The 24,039-nt window shown below is 42.4% G+C and overlaps 1 protein-coding gene across 1 annotated transcript; it reads left to right on the top strand.

Moving 5' to 3' along the window:
* The first annotated feature begins 677 nt into the window (after nt 1–677).
* Nucleotides 678–19,810, top strand: paqr5b (progestin and adipoQ receptor family member Vb). The gene is made up of 9 exons (XM_055155026.1): nt 678–829; nt 2,263–2,390; nt 8,309–8,514; nt 9,036–9,162; nt 11,038–11,082; nt 12,078–12,174; nt 13,762–13,906; nt 18,642–18,959; nt 19,638–19,810. The coding sequence occupies exons 1-8, from the start codon at nt 776–778 to the stop codon at nt 18,908–18,910; spliced, it is 1,071 nt and encodes a 356-aa protein (XP_055011001.1). The 5' UTR covers nt 678–775; the 3' UTR covers nt 18,911–18,959; nt 19,638–19,810.
* Nucleotides 19,811–24,039: the final 4,229 nt, after the last annotated feature.

The following is a 24,039-nucleotide window of genomic DNA, read 5'->3' as shown; positions in this document are numbered from 1 at the left end:
ACTAGACCACCGAGCGTATCTACAACCACACCAACAACCATATCTACAACCATATCTACAACCGGACCAGCAACCACATCTACAACCGGACCAGCAACCACATCTACAACCAGACCAACAACCATATCTACAACCGGACCAGCAACCACATCTACAACCGGACCAGCAACCACATCTACAACCAGACCAGCAACCACATCTACAACCAGACCAGCAACCACATCTACAACCGGACCAGCAACCACATCTACAACCGGACCAGCAACCACATCTACAACCAGACCAACAACCACATCTACAACCAGACCAGCAACCACATCTACAACCAGACCAACAACCACATCTACAACCAGACCAGCAACCACATCTACAACCGGACCAGCAACCACATCTACCAACCAACCACATCTACAACCAGACCAACAACCATATCTACAACTACAACCGGACCAGCAACCACATCTACAACCAGACCAGCAACCACATCTACAACCGGGCAAATAACTGGGCCAACAAACGCATCTATAACCAAGTCTACAACCAGACCAATAACCACATCTACAACTGAGCCAACAACCAGACCACCCATTGTATCTACAGCCAGGCCAACAACAAGGCCAACCTTAACGGCAACAATCAAACCAACAACCATACAAACATTCAGACCAAACGCAACAAGACCTACATTAAGGCCAGCGATCAGAACAACCGCCGTATCTACAACCGGACCAACCATAAGACCAACTGCCAGACTAACAACCAGCACCGACTCACCATGCTCAGCCTCATCAAACTACCTCCAGTCCTGTCCATCAAAGAGGTGCCCAAAGTAAGTCCTTTACTGTTCTGATGTCGCAAACAACAGATCCGTGTAAATATATGAGATCCCCAGCTGCACAGTACACCCCAAAATCATTGTTGTTGTGAGACGATGTAACATTCATCATATCAAATTAAAGGAATGCAATAAAACTATACTATAAGTATAACTAACTATAACTACATTATACTTTTAGTTGTGTTGTAATTGGGCATTTTAGTGCAAATTGACTATTTCCACTATGATACTGCATTGTATTATAGCTGTCATCATTTACAAAATCTGACTTAGAAATGCCCCCTCTTGCAGGACATTCACCATCTACTATATATTCATTATAGGACCATCAAACTTAAAAACTTAAATAAAGCTGTATTCTTATGTTAAGAGAAACCACTCCTAGCTTTTAATAGCCTTTAGTATTGTAACAGTTTTGGTCCATAAACAGTAGCATGTATTTCAGGGTTTCCATACGAGGACAAACACACTAAGGCTGCAACCAGTGATGGCTGATACCAAACAAGGGACAGTGCTTTTTCAATAAACCGTTACAGTCTACAGATGTATTAATATTCATGTTGTTATTAAGAGGGCTTTCCTTCATGTCAGTGTTTAATGTATGAATTTCTGTATCCTGTTTACCTTCTAGATTAGAATAACATACTCCATCAGACATACCGGTCTCCACAGGGCCGCGCTCTGGCAGACTAGAGGCTGATTAGATTCAAACTGATCCTTAAACTGAAGGGACTTGAGGAAAAATACAGGAAGAAGCACTGAGTCACAAACACTGATGAGACACAGTTTTCACAGTTAATTTAACAAAATAAAGATGATCAAACTTTATTCTCTAAATAATAATTACTATTATGTTATAGAATGTTTACCTCTCAATATTGTTTGTGATGTCCAAGTTTTCACAAAAATGCTCAAAGCTAGGGAAAAATATGTAAGGTTTGTAGTAAATATAATTCCACTAGGGTTTTGTGAAACCACTTGCAAAAATCACACATATTTCAGAACATTTCGAGGTCTAAACTGCTATGCGGGTAAACTGGGGTAAAAAGAACAAAAGTTGTAGTCAAAAATTTTCTCAACAGTTATCTTAGGAGAACCATTATATGAACCTATAATAATATTAAACAAAATTAAACCAAAATTACTTTGAAATTTACATTTTACATTCTAAAAAATGTATTTTTGGTGTCAAAATTGGTACTGAGTATCAAGCTATCTCTTAATATCAAAACAGAGTTTGATATTTAGTTCTGTGACACTAGTCTAAACTACACAGTTAACACTTTCAAAATCACATGGCAGATTTTATTCACTGTTAAATAATAGCAGTCTTTAAGGTTTGCTAATTACGATCATACAAATGGCTATTTTCATTTGATTGCCTTGACCTAATCATCCTCTCCTCTGCTCCTGGTTCTTCTCAGGTCTTTCAGGAGGACTCCATCATGTCTGGGTACCGGCCTCCTCGCAGCTCGGCCACAGACTGTGTCCTCAGTCTCTTCCAGATGACCAATGAGACGCTCAACATCTGGACTCACTTCCTGCCCACATGGTACCTCCCGCAGCACACTCCGCAGCACTCTCCGCAGCACACTCCGCAACACACTCCGCAACACACTCCGCAGCACACTCCGCAACACACTCCGCAGCACACTCCGCAACACACTCCGCAACACACTCCGCAACACACTCCGCACACACTCCGCAGCACACTCCGCAACACACTCCGCAACACACTCCGCACACTCCGCAGCACACTCGCAGCACACTCCGCAACACACTCCGCAGCACACTCCGCAACACACTCCGCAACACACTCCGCAAACACACTCCGCAGCACACACTCCGCACACTCCGCACACACTCCGCAACACACTCCGCAGCACACTCCGCAGCACACTCGCAGCACACTCCGCAACACACTCCAGCACACTCCGCAACACACTCCGCAGCACACTCCGCACACTCCGCAACACACACTCCGCACTCCGCAACACACTCCGCAACACACTCCGCAACACACTCCGCAGCACACTCCGCAGCACACTCCGCAGCACACTCCGCAGCACAAAAGGCAGCCAGAGAACAGTGCTAAAATCTAGTGTTTGGTTGAAATGATTTGAATTCAGTTCTGGATTTGAGAGTACTTTTCCTAGGTTTGATTTAAATGCTGTATAGAATTTCAAAGGGGTTGATGGCACAACTTCTCTTCTGTCAGTCTGTCCCAGGGCAGCTATGGCTACAGCAAACGTTTGCCAGCCCCAAGTGATGGAGTGAATGAATGATGTACTATAAAGAGTAAAAGAACAATGTAAAATTTTTTAAAAATCTGTTTAGTAAATGTATAGTGTATTGTGATGTCTGTAAACAATACTACTGGGTTGAATATAAATACAACTCATGCCTTATTATTGATGAAAAGAACTTTTATTCAAAGTCACATTACTTTGGAAAGAAAGGCAGGCAGCTTTGAGGTGGATACTATTATAGCCTACTTCACTGAATGAATGACAGAAAAGCAGCTAAACTTGAATTTGAATTGAATGATCAAGCATCTATGTGCCAAGATGTTGAATATAGTCATCCACATACTTGTGTCTTGCATAAGGCCACACCTCTCACTCACACTGACAGAGGCTGTTGTGATTTGTACATAACATCACAGTTAGAAACACATGAATCCTGCAGGGCGTGTATGTCTGGTATCATCTGTTTGTGCCCACAATTTAAACTGTCACTGATACTGTGGAGGCCTGGCACCAAAGATAAGATACAGACAGACAGATGCTGGATTCAGTGTTGTGGAGTAACAGATTACATGTACCGGAGTTACGTAATCAGAGTACAAATTATTAGTAACTGTATTCAGTTACAGTTACTATTTCAGTTAGTGGTAATTGGATTACAGTTACTTGGTTGAAATAAATGGATTACACTGTGGTATTTTCCTGTTTTTACATTTTGGGTTAAACCAGGTCTAAACCAGGTCTAAGCCAGGACTAAACCAGGACTAAACCAGGTCTAAACCAGGTCTAAACCAGGACTAAACCAGGACTAAACCAGGTCTAAACCAGGAGTAAACCAGGTCTAAACCAGGACTAAACCAGGACTAAGCCAGTTCTAAACTAAGACTAAACCATGTTGTGCGGGCCGTGTCTCCTCCTCTTTCTATCAATAATATTTTCAATTTGGTTGAGTAAAGTCTGGGCTTTTTATTTTCTTTTAGCAAACAAAACATTTTATGTTATGATTTCCGAGTCTTTGTTTCTCTACAGCAAATCAAGTAACCCAAAGTATTCAGATTACGTTACTCACTTAATTAAGTAAGTAATTTAATTTAAGTAATTTAATGGATTACGTTACAATCTACATTTTGGGGTATGCAATCTGTAATGTGTAGGGGAATACATTTTAAAAGTCACCTTCCCAACACTGGCTGGATTATACATCACATCTGTTCTATGGTCCATAAATAAAACTGGCCCAATCAGGCAGCAGATATCCATCTGATTGAAACTTACATCGTCTCAAGTTCTCGTGAGGTTTTTAGAATTATTAAAGGCTTTCTTTTACAGTGCCAGTTTACTTACTTATGATGCAACTAATGATGCAAACTAATCCTCATTAGATCTAATTTGTAGCATCTTCTGAATTAAATAGAGATCGAGAGAAATAGAGAAACAGAGATAGTGAATCAAGAAGATATGACTAGAACGGCAGAGATGAGACCACAATTCAAGCACACCGTCCAGCCCTACATTTGAAGTAATACAAAAATGACCAACGTGACCATCTTTTTTCAGAGCATCTTTTCTCTTTTAGATCAAGATAGTCTGTTAATTAAATAAATGTACATCAAATGACAGAATGAAGCCCATCGCACACCAAAACATCACCACGCGCCAACACACACTGAACTCCAAACCTTCTCCTCGTAGTAACACTATTGTGAGTGTGATGGGCTTTGTTTGGATCTATGGAACCAGCACCTGCACAAACATGTTCACTTTCCATTTCCATTACATTGATTTATATTCCCTTCCTGATCCCGACCTTAACCCGGCTTTAAGGTTAGAGTGGAAGTTGTGGAGAAAGTTGGTATTTTCACTGACGAGGTACTAGCTCTCACAAATGCTTTGGCTCCTCAAGTAGTCGCATACATATTTTTGGGCACACAGACGGACACCGAAGAAGGGAGGACCACCATCTCACAGCCAAAACATACCACTGTTACACCAGGAGAACTGTTGAACATTTCACCAAAGACATACATGCAGAACCCCAAGCAAAATATCGGTTCAGGATTGCTCAAACGATCATGAAAGAGTCAAAACACAACTATGAGTAATTGTTGCTGTGCTCCATAGTCACATGAACGATGAACCTATGTGCTCTGTCTACTGCGGTGTCAGGGGCCCAAGCTGCTCGGGGGCCGGCCGCTAATGAGTCCAACAGAACTGGAGGCGCTCACTGCAGTCGCCACAATTAAAGTGCTCAGTGACGAGGAAAAGAAGCCGGGGCTAATGAGCTGCTCACACACACACACGCACAGACAGACAGCTCCTCTCTCATTAGGGTTAACGGATGTGTCTCTAATTAAGCTGTGGCAGACAAAGTGAGTGAAAATAGGAGGTTTAAAATTTGAAGGGAAGCTGCTCCGGGCTGACTGTGGAACTGTTAGCCTGTTAGCATCTGTTCAGTCTACAAACGCCATGAAATGTTGCAAAATATACTGACAAGCCTAGATCTTACACCGGGGATGTCCAAACGTTTTTCACCGAGAGCTGCATATTGAAATGTACTTGAATGTGAGGGCCACAGGGTGAGTCGCAGATACAGTGAGTCACAGAGGATGCATTTTACACAGCTTTAATAGAGCCAATACTGATAGAAGCTTTTATTAGGATCGGAGCAGTAATTTTAGGTCTGTATCACAATGCAATGATATGCTATTGAGCTAACAGAAGTAGAATTAATTCAATTTGAAGTAAAAACATTTTGCATATGATCAGTTGGGCCAGTTCTGCAGGGGGTCTGAGGGGCTCATAGTTTGGAGAGCCCTGTGACCATGGGAAGGCCTCACACGATATGGGAATCGAACCTTCTCACTGTTTGGTAATCAGTGTCTAAAGCAGGGGTGTTCAATACGTCGATCGCGATCTACCAGTCGATCTCCAAGGTCGTGTGGGTAGATCTCCGTGTCTTGTCTCAGACTCGCGTTTGGACTCGGTCTTGTCTCTCACTCGAGGTCTGACACTCAACAAGTGTGATCATATTTCATTCCGGCCGCTGCTGTTGGTAATAAACTTGTAGCGGGTGCAGGAGCGTGTGGGGCGTCTCAGTGCAGCCTGTGCGCTCATTTGAAACCCGCGGAGACTCTACGGCGCATCACAAACACACACGCTCCCTATGCACGGCTCGTCTGCAACAGCGTGTGCCCTCGTGTACCAGCGTGCATCACAGGGCAGGTTCAACTTCCTAAACATCCTACCTGTCCATCTGCCTCACGTCAGCACGCCGCCCCTCGCCTTTTCACGCTCTCGCTCCTTCCTGCGTACAGCGAACACAAGCCCCTCCCACAGTGCGCTGATTAGAAGAGCAAGACCAAACGTGAAGCAAAAACCAGTCTAAATTTGTGTTCCAGTGTTGGCACAAAGCAGGTCTACAGCATAGAGCGGATCTACAGAACAGACCTACTGCCACATTTGGCTGAAGTTTGTCTAACAACAGCGCACAAATGCATCTGTGTTTGTCATGATGTGTGTTTGGTTTGGTAAACGTGCAGAGGCTGGTAAATATCACTGCAAAACCAGTAAAGAATGTAACTCCAGTTTGGAACTTTAAAATAACTGGTTTAAAAATCTTTCTTCACTTTTTTCACAGTTTTGTGTAAAGTGCCAGAGGAAGTTCACTTAAAGAAGAGGTTCTCAAACTGTGGGGGAGGGTCCAAAAAAGGGGCACAGAGTGTTTCAGTGCAGTTTGTTTGGCTTTGTATTAGGTAGATCATTATGACTTGTTCATTTTGTAAGTAGCTCGCATGCTGAAAAAGTGTGAGCACCCCTGATCTAAAGAGTAAGGAATTTGTTTTACTCATTGAGTGTTTTATGTACTCCAATCACAACTGAACCTGTGTCACCAGAGCCTTAACCTGCAGACACAGACACATCAAAGTTTCCAAGTCCAAGTCAGAACCTCCAGATTTCAGAGGCTGCACTAACGCTGAGTCATGACTGGTGCAGGCGCTGAGGTTTAGGTAGTGACCATTCGGATCAGATTTAGGTTTAAACCAACTGGATTTCAGCACTGAAACTGGCAACCCGAATGAGGCTCGTTTTTCTTTCTGATCGGATAATTGTCTTAAACACCAAAATATAACATAACTAAGGCTGCCAGGAAGCTAGAAATCTACACCTCCTCAAGAACAGAACTCTCCAAAGAACACTTGGACTCAGACCCCCCTCAAAAAAAGACCTTGCACTAGATTCCTTTGGCACTGTTTACCATTTGCACTAGAACCCACATAATTGTACCATCTGCTGCTTTTATTACTGCTGTTAATACTTGATCTGACTTGAAATGCACTGTACTGTACACTAGTGTTTTTACTACTGTATTTTCCACTATAGGGTACTCTGGATTATAAAGCGCACTGTCATTGAATGGTCTATTTTCAAACTTTTTTCACATACAAACTGCACATACAACAGTTAAATGGGTCAGTGGGACTTTGTTTGTGGCGTTCACGGTGACTCTGGGCTTTGTTCAGTTGTGGCGTGTAGGGAGGGTGCTGTCTGGGACCGCTCGATTGTCACTGTGTTCGCAGTGACTCAGTTGTTCAGTTGTGTCTAGAAGTGGCACATTGCGCTCGCTTTTTCGGTTCGTTCCTCGTCGGCGTGGAGTGATGAGTGTGTCTGTGGGTGTGTTTCGCTGTGCGGTCGCTGTCTGCTCCGTGTGTGTTGGCGTGCTCTGCGGGTGGTGCGGCTTTGTAGTTTACTGAGTCGTGCTGGGACACCTGAGTGGATTCGTGTATAGGTGCTCTGGATTGTGGGGCGCAGTGGTTTTGTGATGGGGTTGGAGACTTAAGAGTGCTCCCTATGATGCGGAAAATACGATAATTTTTTTATGGTTACATTAGTTAGAGATGATGTAAATGGGACATCATATCCATTGTTTTTATAATTAACAATAAATTAGTATTACAGTTGTTATCAGTAAAAGTTATATTTGATTTGGGCATGTTTATCTCATATATGGGGACACAGAAAAATCAAGTTCATGAAATGTAAAAAAAAAAAAAAAAGTAATTTTAAAGTTAATTTAAGCACGAAAGAAAAATACTACTCAAAGTACGAGTTACTGTGATTGTGAATAAGTTAGTGTCCCACAACTCCTGAAGCGAAGGAGACAAAATGACAGCTCCTCTGTAAAGTGGTGCATGTTGTGAGCTCAGATACATGTGTGTGGTCTCAGGTATTTTCTATGGAAGCTGGTGAGTGTGGTGTTCCTGTACTCGGCCTGGCAGGACTCGTACACGTGGCCGTTGGTCATGTACCTGATCTCCATCTGCCTGTACCCCCTGGCCTCCAGCTGTGCCCACACCTTCAGTTCCATGTCTCCCCGCGCCCGCCACATCTGCTTCTTCTGGGACTACGGAGCGCTCAGCTTCTACAGCCTGGGTACACACACACACACACACACACACTAAGATTACAATCAAAAACACAATCTGAATGGACGCAATGGCAAAAAATCTATTGATGATTTGTGCATGTTCTCCTCAGCAATAAAACTAAAATATCCTATATTATAAAAGTTGCTTAAGCCTATAGTTCCGACCACTACAAACATGTTCTGAAAAGCATCGGATTCTTGGATTAGTTTAAAGTTCAGATTCAGTCTTCTCTGAGATCCAAATGTTAATGGTCTTGGCCTTTGCAAATTTGTTAAAAAATATTGACTGTTTTTTCAGCTCTAACTGTAATAATGACAGCCAACTCTTTTTCAGCAGTTGGACAATGTCACTGTTCAATATTCTTCTATTGCCGCATATCCTCAAACATCATATAAGGTAGATGATTTTTCAGCCATCTCTAGTTGTCCTGTACAGGGGAACACCAGCGCATGACTGGACACACATCCACTAACGCAGATGCTTCTTACCAAAACCACATCTGATTGGCTCTATGCTGTGCTGCAGGCTCGGCCATCAGCTACTCGTTCTACGTGTTCCCGGACAAGTGGGTCAACAGCTCCTTCCACCAATACTTCATCCCCATCGCTGTGTGCAACAGCATCCTGTCCACCGGCCTGGCCTGCTACTCCAGGTACCACCACACGTCCTACAACACACTCACACTTATGAACCTGTGTTAATGTGCTCTTTTAAGGAAAATGTTGAACAGTTTAAGACACTAAATAGACTACAATGTTCACAAAAAGAGCCGTCATTTATAGTCTTATTTAAAAGGATTAAAGGTTCACTATGTAACTTTTTACAGAAGGGTTTACCAACTGATTGTTTCCATTGGGATGTTACTGGTTTGCAATGTCTGTAATGTTCCACTGTATGCCAATGAATATATCCATCTCCATGACGACAAGCAGGAGGCATCACCATCAAAGTTATAGATCAGATCTGTGGAGTCCATTCACAACAAAAACACCTGGAACTGAATAAATGTAATAATGTAATGTACGACTAAAGTGCAACTTTAAAACAGTTTCCACCCATAAATATTATACATTTACATTGTGTTTTTGTGGTGTTTAATGCTGTACTCACAAACAGGGGACAGCTCTGACAGAGTTACTGTGTCACTGTTCTGTGGGACAGTATTCAGTTATACATATAACCTCTATATAATGTATTTATCCCAGAACCAACTGTATGCACATTCTAGCATTATCTAGTAGAGCCCGACCGATATGGATTTTGTTGTTGCCGATATGATACCGATATAATGGGGGTTGGGGCTGCCGATAGCCGATATAAACGCCGATATATTTAGTGATGGATAAATTCACTGTAAGTCTTGAATTATTAAAAAAAAACCTTAGGTTTGGCTCTGGTGGTTTTTAAACTGGGTTTATTTAGGCAACATTTATTGTTATTTTGCCTCTTTACATGATATGTCATAGGACTAAAGCAGGTCTAAGGCAGGTCTAAAGCAGGACTAAACAAGAACTGAACCATACTCGGTCTCTATCTCTCTCCCTCTCTCGACCCCAAGATTAGTCCTGGTTTATTTATTTTATGCTGAATATATTAATGCACGTTTTTTCTATCCTATGCACACGCATATTTTTGAAAGTTTCGTTTTTAGCGGCTGTCAGTCTACCACGAGTCTGCACGGCGTGAAGAGAAAAAAAGTGAGAGAAAGAGAAAACACGGCTCCCAATAAGGATCAGGCTCCCGTCGTTCGCTTCAAAGAGCCGGATCTAAGAGCTGCTTCGTTCGCGACCGACTCATCACTACTAGGCTAGTTAGTAAATAAACAATCGCTATTAGCCTTTAGCTGTAAATGCTGCGTGCCGCGGTAATTAATTATATGCGCAAATTTCATCATTCACACGTCTATTCACAGCTCATTTACATATCAGTGCAGGTCCAGTATCAAATATACGGCCAATATAGTCACTTTACAATAGGCCAAAAGAAAACAGCCTGTTTATGTGTGAGAGCGACAGCAGCTATTCGCTTACCTATCAGAACGAACCAAAACTAGCTTCAAAGTCGATGTATTTCCAACACTCACCGCTCACACAGGCTCCTCCTCACATCACAAGTCTACACTAATAAATGTCCTTTTAATCCAGACTCAAACCGATTGTCCGTAAAAAGAATATAATCTCAGTGTTTGGATCTATGTCTGCGGGTGTAAACAAACACACGTGACTCTGGGGGTGTGTTCAGGGACAGTACGGACACACACACTGACAAATGACTCTGCAGATAAATACTGACGCGGAGCCACATATTAGAACATTTATCTGTCTGTAAATTGGATTAAATGAACAGAATGTAGAGAGTCTAAACTTTTTAACGAGGTATAACATGCCCACGTGAAATATCGGCCCCTATCAGCAAGCATATTTTCCAGTTGCTCATATCGGCCGATAATATCGGCCAACCGATATATCGGTCGGGCTCTATTATCTAGACCCTAACTGTGTTCTTCACTTGTGTGTTTCCTGTTCAGACTGGGCCTGCCCTTCCTTCACTATAATCAGGACTCTGTGAAGAGGTAAACACATTTTGCTGAGCTTGTTTTGCCTGTGACTGTGGCCTCTTGATTGTTTCATATGTGCAGTCTGCGTGCTCTGCCTGTGTTACGAAAACAGCTTCTGACTCTGCTGCATTCCAACTTGAAAATGTTCAAGAGAATTTAAAAATCTATTCTTCTTCAAAGTAAATAGACCACTTTCCTGGACCCACTGCCAGAGGTCACAGGTTAGCTCTAGATTCCTACATCGGAAAATGTCAACAAGTCAAAAGTAAGAAAATGAAGCTGAATAAAAGAGTGACACATTTGGGAGTGTTTGGTGGTTTCATAAGAGTGACTGAGGAGTGTCCAATGGCCTATGGCCAAAGCCGACGGTGTTCCTGTCCTGACCTGCCTGTCACCTCAGCTCACCTCCACCCACAGGACACACACAGGACACACACAGGACACACACAGGACGCACACACAGGACGCACACACAGGACACACACACAGGACGCACACACAGGACACACACACAGGACGCACACACAGGACACAGATAATGTTCTCACTGTTTTATCTTCTATGTAAACATGACTGAACAGAGAGCTACAGTAAACCTACAATAAATGGATAATTTCACTAACTGACAAAAAAGCACCAGTAATGTTTTGGTTCCTCTTGTTGACAATATAATATTTGATTTAGTTTGTCTCATTTGTATGTCTGTCCTTTGAAACTGAATGAAAATGTATTTAATGTTTTAATTTTAATTACATCAAGTTCAAATTAAACTAAAATTATACTCTTACCTCACTAGTAAATTCTAAAAATACTTTTTTACGATTTCTTGTATAGGTTACTAATATTAATATGTTGTACTTTATTTAAATTCTGTTAGGAAATCTATTTTCCATTATTTATTTCAGCCAATAATAACATGTGTTATGTGTGTGTCTTGCTCAGAATAGTCTAGAACATTATCTTTATGTAACAGTGAGCAGACATTCCCTGACCTTCTCCTTTGTTTGCAGGTTTCCGGAGAAGCCAAGTCCAAATTTAAGTAAGGCTGTGCGCGTGGTGGCGTTTGCCTATCCGTACCTGTTTGACAGCATTCCTCTGTTCTACAGGGTAAGAGACGAGCTTTTAAAACCTGCAGCACACGTAAGCATAAGTTACATAAGCATAGCTTTAATTAAGACACGAGGCCGAGCTGTCTCTCTATACTATATTAACTAAGTAGTGATATTCACCCTTAACAAATGATAGGAGATTTAAAAAAATGCTCAGAAGTATTTGTGCCACCACAATTAAAACTAGCAAATATATGGGGAACACTGCACACACATTTTTTGCTAATAAAACATCAGAGGTCTATTTATGTATGAAACTAAATACACCGCTCAGAAAATTAAAGGAACACTATAAAAACACATCAGATCTCAATGTGAAATATATATATGTTGGATATCTATGCAAATATGGAGAGGGCAATGTCTTAGGAACAAAAGAATGGCACGTCTTTTAATGAAAATAAACAACAGGTGCACTAGAGCGGCAACAATGAGACAAACCCTAAACCCTTTACATGTGGAGGTCATCTCAAGTTTCTCCCTCTTGGTCTTTTTTGACTGTTTTTTCACTAGTGCTGCTTTGGCTACAGTGATCATCACTACTAGGAGTACGAGGCCAATTTTTAACCCTACACAAGTTGCACAGATGGGCCTTTCTAGACCACAACTATGCAAGTCCTCCACTGGTGTCCTGTGCTTTTCACAGATGAGGTTCACCCTGAGATAGACGTGAAAGAGTCTGGAGAAGACAAAGAGAATGTTCTGCTGCCTCTATGGTCTGGGAAGGCAGATCCATAGAGGGACACATAGACCTCTATCAGCTAGAAAACAGCAGTCTGACTGTCATTAGGTATCAGGATGAAATCCTTGAACCCATTGTCAGACCCCACGCTGGTGCAGTAGGTCCTGGACTGGCCTGCCACATTATTATTTCACTTTGATTTTCAGAGTGTCTATTAAATGAAGCCCTCTACAGGCTGAATATTTTATTTCCATTATAAGAGGTGGTGTTCTTTTGTTTTTAAGACATTGCCTTGGCAATATTGGTTTAGATATCCAGCATATCTGATGTGTTTTCAGTGTTCCTTTCATTCAATCTTTGGGCCTATAGATTTTAAAAACTTGATATTAATAAGAATAGATATTGGTTAAGGGCCAGATGCACAAATATCAAATATTGTACTGGCTGAGAAGAATCCATGTTGGATCATACAAAATGCAGTGCCTCTATTTGAAATAACGGTTCTTCTCCACAAGTACATTGTCTCCTATGCACCTCTGCTGTCATGTCACAACTGAACATTCCCCGTACTTGAGATATAAATTTAGTTTGGACTTGCATTGCTTATTCAGATATGACTGATTTTGTATTGTGGTCTACTCTTTGAAAACACCAGATTTTGTGTATTATTTCATTCATGTTTTGTCTGATGTCATGTCTAAACAGTTACACCTAAAGTTCCTCTTACATGAGCAGTAGTTTCCAAATATCTGTTCCTCTTACTTGAGTTGGATCACTACTTTTAAACCGGAGTCATATTATTCTGAAGTAACATTACTCTTGAGTACATTTTAGGTGTTGACAGTAGTGTCACTGGTCCTATGCGTGCTGTTTGAGATGCTCTGACCTGCTCCCTGTCCTCAGGTGTTCCTGTGCACAGATGACGGCTGCACTCACAATAACACAAACCTGATACACGTTTACCACATCGGCCTGGCCTTCCTCACCGGCTTCCTGTTCTCCACACGTTTCCCAGAGCGCCTGGCCCCTGGAAGCTTCGACTACATCGGTGAGTCTGCAACATCAATCACAAAAACAAATGAACATAGCGTACATCGATAATGTTAGTAAAGACACTTGACATCACACAGGAGGTGCTCTACATGTGTCTCTATAGTGGAATGTTGCCGCCAGGTATAACGGTGACACAATGAACGCATGAGCAAACACTGCCAAAAGGTTTTAAGATAATCTGAAAACTCAATCAAAAATACAAAATGGATTTAAACACATTTTCAGGAGCTGGTGATCAGAGCGGTCCTGTTTAGATCTTTGATTTAAAAAAAAAAAAAAAGAAAAAGTGAGAGTGACTAACTGAAATCGGGTTGCTAATAACTAGTTGCGACTGTAATTATTACCTCCGCCAAGGAGGTTATGTTTTTGCCGGCATTTGTCTGTTTGTCTGTTTGTTTGTTTGTCTGTTTGTCTGTTAGCAACATAACTCAAGAAGTTATGGACCGATTTTGATGAAATTTTCAGGATTTGTTGGAAATGTGAAAAGGAAGAACTGATTTCATTTTGGGGGTGATCCAGAAGAAATCCTGGATTCTGGATCACTTTGAAATTTTAGTTAACATTGTGGTAAATGGGGCCAAAAATTTAGTTTCTCAATATCTCGGTTAAAGGTTGTATGGAGGATTTTTTTTTGTTTCAAATTGTCAGTGATAGATTATAGAGGTGCAGTAGCCTTGTAATTATGATGACCAAAAAAAAGAGAATAAAAATTCATCAACTCTGGACGTGGTGGGGCTAAACATTTGCCAATACATAACGACACTGCCTCGTTATCTGTTAGCTGACAGGCTGTCAATCAATCTCCCTACGTTTCTAGTGTAACTGACTTGCCTGCGCCGCCGGTACGTGGTTTACGTACACCTGTCACGCAGTCCACAGACGCAAGACGCACAGACGCTGTTTACTCCACCAACGCAACAGTTCTTAGCGGCTTTTTTTGACCTATATCTTCCTCGCAGTTCGCACAAAGTTTGTTGCAATGGCGACAAGAATCCAGGAGCAGTTCGCCGCAAAAGAAAGTCCGTTTTTGAGGTCGCTGAAAGAAGAAGACAAGGGGAAAAGCAGCGAAGCCAAACTAAGGTGATTCTTGAAGATTCATTCCAGCGATGGCGCAACTGAAGCAGACGCAGGGTCTAAAGACTGACGCACTGGTCCACAAATTACTCCTGGACAGGAAACTTCAGCTTATTATGAAAACGTACTTTATTTCCAAGAGATAGACAAACGTTTTTCAGGACACGAAAGCGATATCCTATGTCTGAAAACGTCATTTTCAAGGCAAAGAAAGAGTCCGCTTGCTGCTGTGTGTTGTAGCTAGTTCATTCGCACTGAATCTCCGCGCACTCTTCTCTGCTCCCCTTTCCTGCTCCTGTCCCCACTGCCCGATCCACTCTTCCCCCTGCTCCTCACTTCTCCGGGCACGGAATCTCCGCGCACCGCTCCCTCTCTCTCTCCTCTCTCCTCTCTCTCCTCTCTCCTCTCTCCCCTCTCCTCTCTCCCTCTCCTCTCTCCTGCTCCGCTCTTCTCCCTGCTCCTCACTTCTCGTCCGCGAACGAAATGTCCGCACACCCCCTCCCCCCCTCCTCACTTCTCCGTCTTGCCTAACCAACACTGTAGTTAGTTGTTTACAAGTCATGTGCAGCTCACCGGCTGTAAATCAACCTGTTTCTGGCGTAAGGAGGAGGCGGGAGGAGGCGTTTCTACGTAGGAGTTATAGGGGGGGCGGGGGGGGGGGGGGGGGGGGGGGGGGGGGGGGGGGGGGGTGGTTTTCACGCATGCGCAACATTTGAAAAAGGACAAACAGTTGCTGGATTTCTCGTTCCTTGGAAAATCCTCTATACAACCTTTAATTATTGACCAAACCCCATGAAATTAGACTCAGGGATGGACAATGGGATCCTCTTTCATATTCCAAAGGCTGATCTGGATCTGATCCAGAAGACTGATTTTATCGCAATGTATATAAAAAATGGGGGTAGTCCTTGGTGGAGGTCTGCGCTCTCTGACTGCTTTTCTAGTTGTACGTGTGAGAGACTTTAACAGCACAAAACAGCTGTAAGTCCAGCTTTATGGTCAAATTTTGGTAAACCAAAACTCAGATTCAAGTCTAATAAAGCATCAGACAGAGCAGAGCCTACAGTTAGCATCAGTTCCAATATACTGCGTAGGACAGGAGTTTGGGAAAAAAAAAAAAAAAAAAACTAAAGGAACTGTACGTAAGATTTAGGTTTTAAATTCCATAAACATGTTTTAACTGTGTCTCCAGATCCAATGTTCAGATCAAACACAGCTGTAACTAAGAACTATTCTAATCATTATTAATCACAAAAAACACTGGATATGACGAACAAGTTGTTTATGTTATAATTTGGTGTTTTGGTTCCAGAAAGCACAATGAGCCTCACATGACTCTCTCATTTGAGTTGCCAGTTTGGTTTAAACCTAAAATGTCTCTCTCTGATGTGAATGATCAGAGTGTAAAGTCCAGCTCCTGCACTGGTCAGAGTCAGAGTTCTGTTGGGATTGGAGTGCGTTTGGAAAATGACAAGCACAGACTTCCTAGAATCCTTCAGACATGCTAGCGCTATTAGCGTCATATTTTAGTTGTATATTTCAAGGATAAAACGCTTCAAGTGCCTCATATGCGCACACAGAGGAAGATAACATGTTGTTACATTACAATACTTACAGACAGATGTGTGTCTGGGCCAAATGAAAGCCCTTTAACACTCACATGTGACCACACAACTGTGCAAGTGATACAGGGAAAAACTACAGCTACGGTAGCCCTCAGGAGACAAAACGCCTCAATTCACCACAGAGTTTGTCCATTAGAATAGCCTAATGACAATGATTAAGACCGTGTATTCCAAGAGAAACAGACTCTTGTGAGCATTAAGCCATTTCTAATGTTGGAACCTCCTCAAAAACACACCTGGAGTTGTGTTTTATATTTGTATGTATTTATGTATTTATTTATTTATTTATTTATTTTTTGCCTCAGTTGAACTGATATTCCCTGAAATACTCAAGAAAAACCTTCAGTTGTTGCTATTTTTGAATATTTTTGTTTTACTTTTTGTACAGTTGAGACAATAGAAAGCAGCTGTAATAACCTGTCGGATCGGCACCAAAGAGTGAAATGCTTTCAGTGAGGTTAAAACAATAGCTGTAACTTTAAAGTAGGCAAATCTGAAATCATCCAAATGATTCTAGTGAAAGTGTATGGAGTAAACACAGTGGAGCACTTCCTGTAATAATCCTTAATGACATCACAAGGAGAAACCAAGTGTTTTCAGTTTTAGAGAGGAACACATAAGCATGCAGGATTTGTGTGTTAAATATGTGTGAATGAAACAAAACATAACTCCAGGTCTGTTTGTTTGTGATCAGAAAATGGCACAATATGGGCCCCTTAAATGTCTCTATTTTTACGCTGAGGAATGAATATTGATGACATTATTATTTGTGAAGTAGACAAAATACAATTTTATTGAAATTGGGGTGAGAAGGAATCTTCGTTTTTAGAGTCACAAGTCAAGTCCTAAACTGTGTATAAGACTAAACCCAAATGGCTAGAAGTTTATTCTTTATATTGTTCCAAATGTCTGAATGTCACATTTGTTCTGACAGTGTAAGTCACATTTGCATGTTGAACTTTAGTGCAGTGGAGTACAGTAGTGGAAGGCAACAGAGCTGCTCCTTCCTTCTGTCCCAAACAATCATTAAACTCCACATTGACTTTCAAACATCACCATCGTCATGTGCATGAACCACTGACTGATGAAAGTCTTTTTATGCATAACCCACTCATATTTGTGTATCAGTTCAAAGTCTTTCCAGGCCAATCATTAGCAACAGCCACTGTTTAATGAATAAGTGTAGTGCAGTTTGACAGAGGGCACGGCCAGTCACACTGAACTCACACTCACTATCACCACCGCATTTTAAAGCAGTTTCTAAATGGAAACTTCAATAGGGGTGTGTTCACACACCCTCTACTGGTTTGAGCCCAGTTTAATCCTGATGTAGATTTGGTTTGGTCCTGCTCCAAGTTTTTCTCTAAGTGAACTCTTATTACTGCCAGGAAAGTCTGGCATCTGTTTAGCTTTTATTTAATTACAGCTGTTTTTGTTGTTCTAAAATACCTCTAAAGACGTTCAGTTCGATGTCTGGGCTCGGCTCAGCACGGATCTGAGCTGTTACTTGTCCTTGACCTCCTTGTCTCCATGGCAATACACCCCCATTTATATTAAGTCAACAACAATATGGTTTTAGATCTAGGTTCACACTAATGGCGGTGATGGAACTAACTAACTAACTAACTAACTAACTAACCCCAAAGTTCAAAATGCTTTGTTGAGATGTCATGAAGCAGTGGTTTTCAAGTGAACAGCTCCTTTTACCTTTTGTTCAGATGAGATTGGCAATTCCAGGTCTGAAATGATGCAAATGAGTATTTTCTGACTGAGAGAAGAACTCAGCCTAAATGTGCTGGTTTGTGTGTTAAATGTGTGAATAAAACGAAACACAACTCCAGGTGTGTTTGTGATGAGGAAATGACATTCAAGCATAGATCAGAAAACAGTGTAATAAGGGATCTTTAAGCTTCCCGTTGAATATTATCTTATAAATGTCGTGTTGTCCTCTCAAACTCAGCTATTTAAAAAGTCTTAGAACATTTGCTCAGAACCAGCTATTAAAGTGTGGTTGTCTGACTCCCCCTGCAGGCCACAGCCACCAGCTCTTCCACGTATGCGCCATCCTGGGCACCCACACACAGATGCAGGCGCTGGAGCAGGACATGCTGGTGCGCAGGCCCTGGCTCCTGGAGCACGCCCTCCCCGTCTCCTTCGGCAGCTCCGTGGGCGCTGCCATCTTGAGCCTGCTGTCCACCGTGTTCATCATCTCCCTCTTCAGTTTGCCTCTGCTCCTGCCCGCCATGTCCAAGGACCGGGTGCCAACAGAGAGTGGGCATCGGAAAGAGTGCCAACACTGAAACACAGAGGAAGAGACTGAGAAGCATGTTTGGTAAAGTTGAGGTTAAAGTTGAGTTATGTTTTTTTTTTTAAATGGGTCAGAGGCTCTAAAACATTTCACACCAAATACCAGAGAAGAGAAGATTTGGCTTTCTGAGTACAGTAACAGGACTATTCCAGGTCTAATCCAGGACTAAACCAGGTCTTAAAGTGGACTGCATCATTTTAGGCCTATTACTGATATTAAAAGTATTCAATCTTGAAAGACGGGTTTGGCACATAGAACAAAATCTATCCATTTAAAACAAGTTTGTAATTAAAACAGGTTTGTAAGGGGCTCTATTACTGGTTTGAAATGAACTGCACTCACAGTGAAGCAGCCAGTGCCAAACTGGACACTGAAGACACATGGACAGGCCATGTCTCATGTGAAAGCTCAGAGCCTCCAGAATTCCTTCCTTGAGCTGCAGAGGCTGCACTAGCACTGATTCAGGATTGGTGCAGGTGATGGAGTTCAGATCAGAGAGAGGACTTTTAGGTTCATGGTTTTAGTTGTAGGTGACCTAAAGTGAGGAGCAAAACAAGATTTGATGAAATGTCAAGATGAAATCACATTAGAACTATTCTCATTTCCCCCTCTTTGACCTGAACTCTCAAAAATTCTAACTATATATGACAAGAAGTTTCAGTCAGCGGTCTGGATAAATGTGACAGGACTGACAGTGTTTTTTTTTTTTTTTACTGCAGGAGCAATCAAAGAACAATGTTACTGAAAATGGAAAATGGAGAAAATGGAACTTTAAAATGCACACATTTGGTTTCCTGAGAAATGCAGAATTATAATGTTTGCAACATGTGGTATTTCATTTAGCAGCACCTTTCCATTAAATTAATTATTAATAAATTATTATTATTATTTATTTATTTTGTATTTATTTATTTTGAAAACTTAAATTCTCTGAGGTCAACCTGGACTCAGACTGCACGACGTACAGCTCTGGTCCACTGGATGATTATTCTGTATAGTACAGAGTATAGAGAGGAGCTCAGGCACATGTGCAGTCTGGTGTAGTTCAGAGTGTGTGGAGGAGCTCAGGCACATGTACAGTCTGGTGGTGCAGGTTTAGCTGCTGCAGAGCTCTAGATTCATACAGATGGATTGTATTGTTGGACACTGGAGTGACCAACAGCACAGTAGAACTCTGGTCCTCTGTGAGTGTCACAATAAGACCAGTCCCACAGTGAGCTGCAGCTGCACTGGTGATTCTACCTGTATAAACTGTAGGAGTATTAAACTGGAGTCTCCAGTATGAGACTGTAGAGCAGGTGGGGAGAGTGGGTTTAGTTGAGACACTTTTTGCAAATGTAAAATCTAAAATAAAATCAACATATTTGGGTATGTGGTATATGGAAGTATTCTTAACACATGATATGAGGAAAACCATAAGCAAGATAAACTGAAAGATCAGACTGAATATGTATATTACACACACACACACACACACATGAAAATCAGGTGCCACAGAGGGTCACCCAAGATACTTGAACTCATCCACGCAGGGACTCTCCACCCCCGAGACCACCTCACCTATGGTCATGAGCCGCTTCTCCGCCACATTGAGAAGAGCCAGCTGAGGGGAGGGTATCTGTTCTGATGCCTCCTTGGCGTCTCCCTCGAGAGGTGTTCAGGGCATGTCCCACCAGAAGGAGGTCCTGGGGAAGACCCAGGACACGCTGGAGGGACTATGTCTCTGGACTGGTCTGGGAACACCTCAACGTACCTCCGGAGGAGCTGAAGGAAGTGTCTGTTGTGAAGTCCCTGCTGCCCCTGTGACCGGCCCTGGATAAGTGGAAGAAAATGGATGGATGTGTCCTTAGGCAAGACACTTCACCCACATTGCCTAGTATGAAAGTGGTGTGTGTGTGTGTGTGCGCGTGTGTGTGTATGTGTGTGTGTGCGTGTGTGCGCGTGCGTGTGTGTGTGTGTGCGCGTGCGTGTGTGTGTGTGTGTGCGTGTGTGTGTGTGCGCGTGTCTGTGTGTGTGTGTGCGTGTGTGTGTGTGTCCGTGTGTGTGTGTGTGTGTGTGAGTCTGAGGAGCAACCTGGTGGTGTCTGATGAACCCAAACATCATGTCCCAGATGTGTTTTATCAGGTTTAAGTCAGGTGATGGTGAGGGCCATTTGCTTGTATCAGTCCCTTCATCCTCCAGGTTTTGCCTGCAGATTCTTGTCACATGAGGTCGGGCATTGTCGTGCATCAGGAGGAACCAGGACATACTGCAACAGTGTAGGATCTGACAATGGTTCAAGGATTTCCTCCTGATACCTAATGACAGTCAGACTGCTGTTTTCTAGCCTGTAGAGGTCTGTGTGTCCCTCCATGGATCTGCCAGAACATCACTGACCCACAACCTAACTGCTCATGTGAACCATGTTACAGGCAGCAGAGAGTTCTCCTCATCTTCTCCAGACTCTTTCACATCTGTCACAGGTGCTCAGGGTGAACCTGCTCTCATCTCTGAAGAGCACAGGACACCAGTGGAGGACTTCCCAATTCTGGTGTTGTCTAGCAAAGGCCAGTGAAGCTCCACGATGCTGCACAGTGAACACAGAATCCACTACAGGACGTGGTGCCCTCAAGTCACCCTCATGAAGTGTGTTTGTGATTGTTAGGGCAGAGACATTCACACCAGTGTCCTGCTGGAGGTCATTCTGTAGAGCACAGGCGGAGCTCAGCCTGTTCCTCCTGCACAAAGGAGAAGATATGAAGGGTTGAGGAACTTCTACAGCCCTGTCCAGCTCTCTTAGAGTAACTGTCCATGTCCTGAAATCTCCTCCATGTTCTGGAGATTGTGCTGGAGACACATTAAATCTCCTTGCAATAGCACATCTGGTTGTGCCATCCTGGAGAAGTTGGGCATGTTCAGGCCATAGGAACCACTGTTTAATGTAAATGCAGCTAGAGGTAGAGGGATTCTGTCAGAGCTACTTTCTTTCTTTTTTTCTTTTCCACTTTTTTCCACAAACTGCTGGTTAACTATGATACATATTCAGCACAGGTACAGGTGTCAAACCTTGTCACATGCACCTTAGGTGTGTTGGAACTCTGCTGCTGAATGTTTGAAGAGGCAAATGCAGATGGACGCTTTACATGAAGGCATACTACACTGCCCTCTAGTGGTGACTCTGGTAGAGGCACAGCAGCTCAGGACAAAGCAACGCTGTACTGAGTACTGAACAATATGGGGGAAATATCTAATAGTGCTTTTTCTGACAAGTATTGTGATTAGATTTGAGATTTATGTTTGAATAACAGGATTCTGTTCAAAGTTCACATTTTAAACACTTCCAGAAGAATAAATTGAAAGACTGAAATCTGAACTGACAAACTACACTTTTTTTCAACTGCTTTGACACACAGCAGCTCACACAGAACTCCAAACACAGTTAATGCCATCTCAGCAAAATGCAGTTTTTTATTCAAAACAGAACAATCACGTCCCAAAAGCAAATTTGACAAAGAGTACACACTAGACCACAAACGAGCACTAGGTCTCCTTTTCTCCCTGCCATCCCAGCATGCACAAAACAGCACCCCCTACAGGTTTGTTTTACATGTGCATGTACAGTGAGACTTCTGAAGCACGGAGCACCTCTTCTCCCAGTGTCACCCAAACACCAGTCCTGAGGGTGCCTCCATAATAACTCTATAAAACAAGTGTGCACATCCAATAACCGGCGTATGTCGCATAAATAAATGTTTTAATCACTGATCACAGAGTGGGAAATCCTAAACAACATCAGAAGATAAACTTGTAGAGTAAAACTGAAGTGAGCTCTGTCGGTGCACAGGAGCTCTCGAGTGTGTCCTCAGCTTGTGTAGAAATGACAGCTCAGTGAGCACGCACACAAGCCAGGAGATATGTTAATCCAGAATTAACTTAGTTGATTCAACAATGTCTTTCTGATTTGGCGTAATCATTTTGGATGGTGGGAAATGTCATTTGAGAAATCTGTAATGTAATTTTGACTAGGCAAAACAGAATTACAGATATCTGCAATACATATCTAGCTTAGCATTTTAATCAGACATGTCAAACTCAGGCCCAGGGGCCAAATTTGGCCAAAATCTATTTATATGTGGCCTGCGAGATCATATCAAATATGTATTAGAGCTGCCCACCAGCTACAGATTGGCTATAGAGACATGATTTATTTAAAATGTTATTATTTTATATTTTGCTGGATGCTCCTGTTTTACTGGAAATAAACAACAGGTAGAGGAGAATAACTAGAAGAACAACAATGAGACAAGCTCTAATAAAGCACTGGTTTGCATGGGTTTGGCATTTTTCCACTAATGCTGCTTTGACTACACTACTGGGAGAATAAGGCCATTCTTTAACCCTATAGAAACTGCAACTTCTGCAAATTGTCCAATTTCTCCAGGATATCACATCTGAACGTGCTGTTACAAGGAGATTAATGTGTCTCCAGCACAATCTCCAGAATATTGGAGAGATTTCAGGAGACAGACAGTTAGTCTAGGAGAGCTGGACAAGGCTGTGGAAGTTCCTCAACCCATCAGCAGGACACATATCTGCTCCTTTGTGCCTGTGTTCTACAGAATGACCTCCAGCAGGACACTGGTGTGAATGTCTCTGCCCAAACAATCACAAACACACTTCATGAGGGTGACTTGAGGGCACCACGTCCTGTAGTGGATTCTGTGTTCACTGTGCAGTTCCTTCGTCGGCCGCGAAGGCTGCAGCCCTTGAACTGGCCTCCGCGGACGCCAGGCCGTTGCGGAAATGGGACAGTCTAGACCTCGGAGCCGCTCCCCCGTCGCCCAGCAACCGAGGGACGCTGCTAGCGCTAATGCTAATGCTAACACGCTCCGCGCAGATTCCGCACACGGATCAGTAAAAAGACGCACAGGTCATCAAACTGTCGGATTTTGTGACCAAATTATTTTAATAATTCGCATCCAAATCTTATGGCCAAAAACGAAAATGTATGTTTAACTTTTGCAAAACAAAACGGCTATATTTAAGGGATACATCTTAAATAGACTAAATTATCTTAAAGTTTACAAAAACTATGATGAGATATGCATTACTAAATATTATCATTATTAAGGATTTGTAAAG

Source organism: Boleophthalmus pectinirostris, unplaced genomic scaffold (genome assembly GCF_026225935.1).
Source record: "Boleophthalmus pectinirostris isolate CB_2022bp ecotype Guang Dong unplaced genomic scaffold, ASM2622593v1 HiC_scaffold_19, whole genome shotgun sequence".
Taxonomy (NCBI): Eukaryota; Metazoa; Chordata; class Actinopteri; order Gobiiformes; family Gobiidae; genus Boleophthalmus; species Boleophthalmus pectinirostris.
Note: the sequence above shows the minus strand (reverse complement) of the source record. Positions and strands in the feature narration are given on the sequence as shown.

Excerpts from the sequence above, each read along its gene's own strand:
- paqr5b (XM_055155026.1), top strand. The coding sequence starts at position 776 with ATGCTCAGCCTCATCAAACTACCTCCAGTCCTGTCCATCAAAGAGGTG. Across the intron at positions 8,515-9,035 it reads GCTCAGCTTCTACAGCCTGG|GCTCGGCCATCAGCTACTCG; the intron begins GTACACACACAC and ends GCTGTGCTGCAG. Across the intron at positions 11,083-12,077 it reads AATCAGGACTCTGTGAAGAG|GTTTCCGGAGAAGCCAAGTC; the intron begins GTAAACACATTT and ends CTTTGTTTGCAG.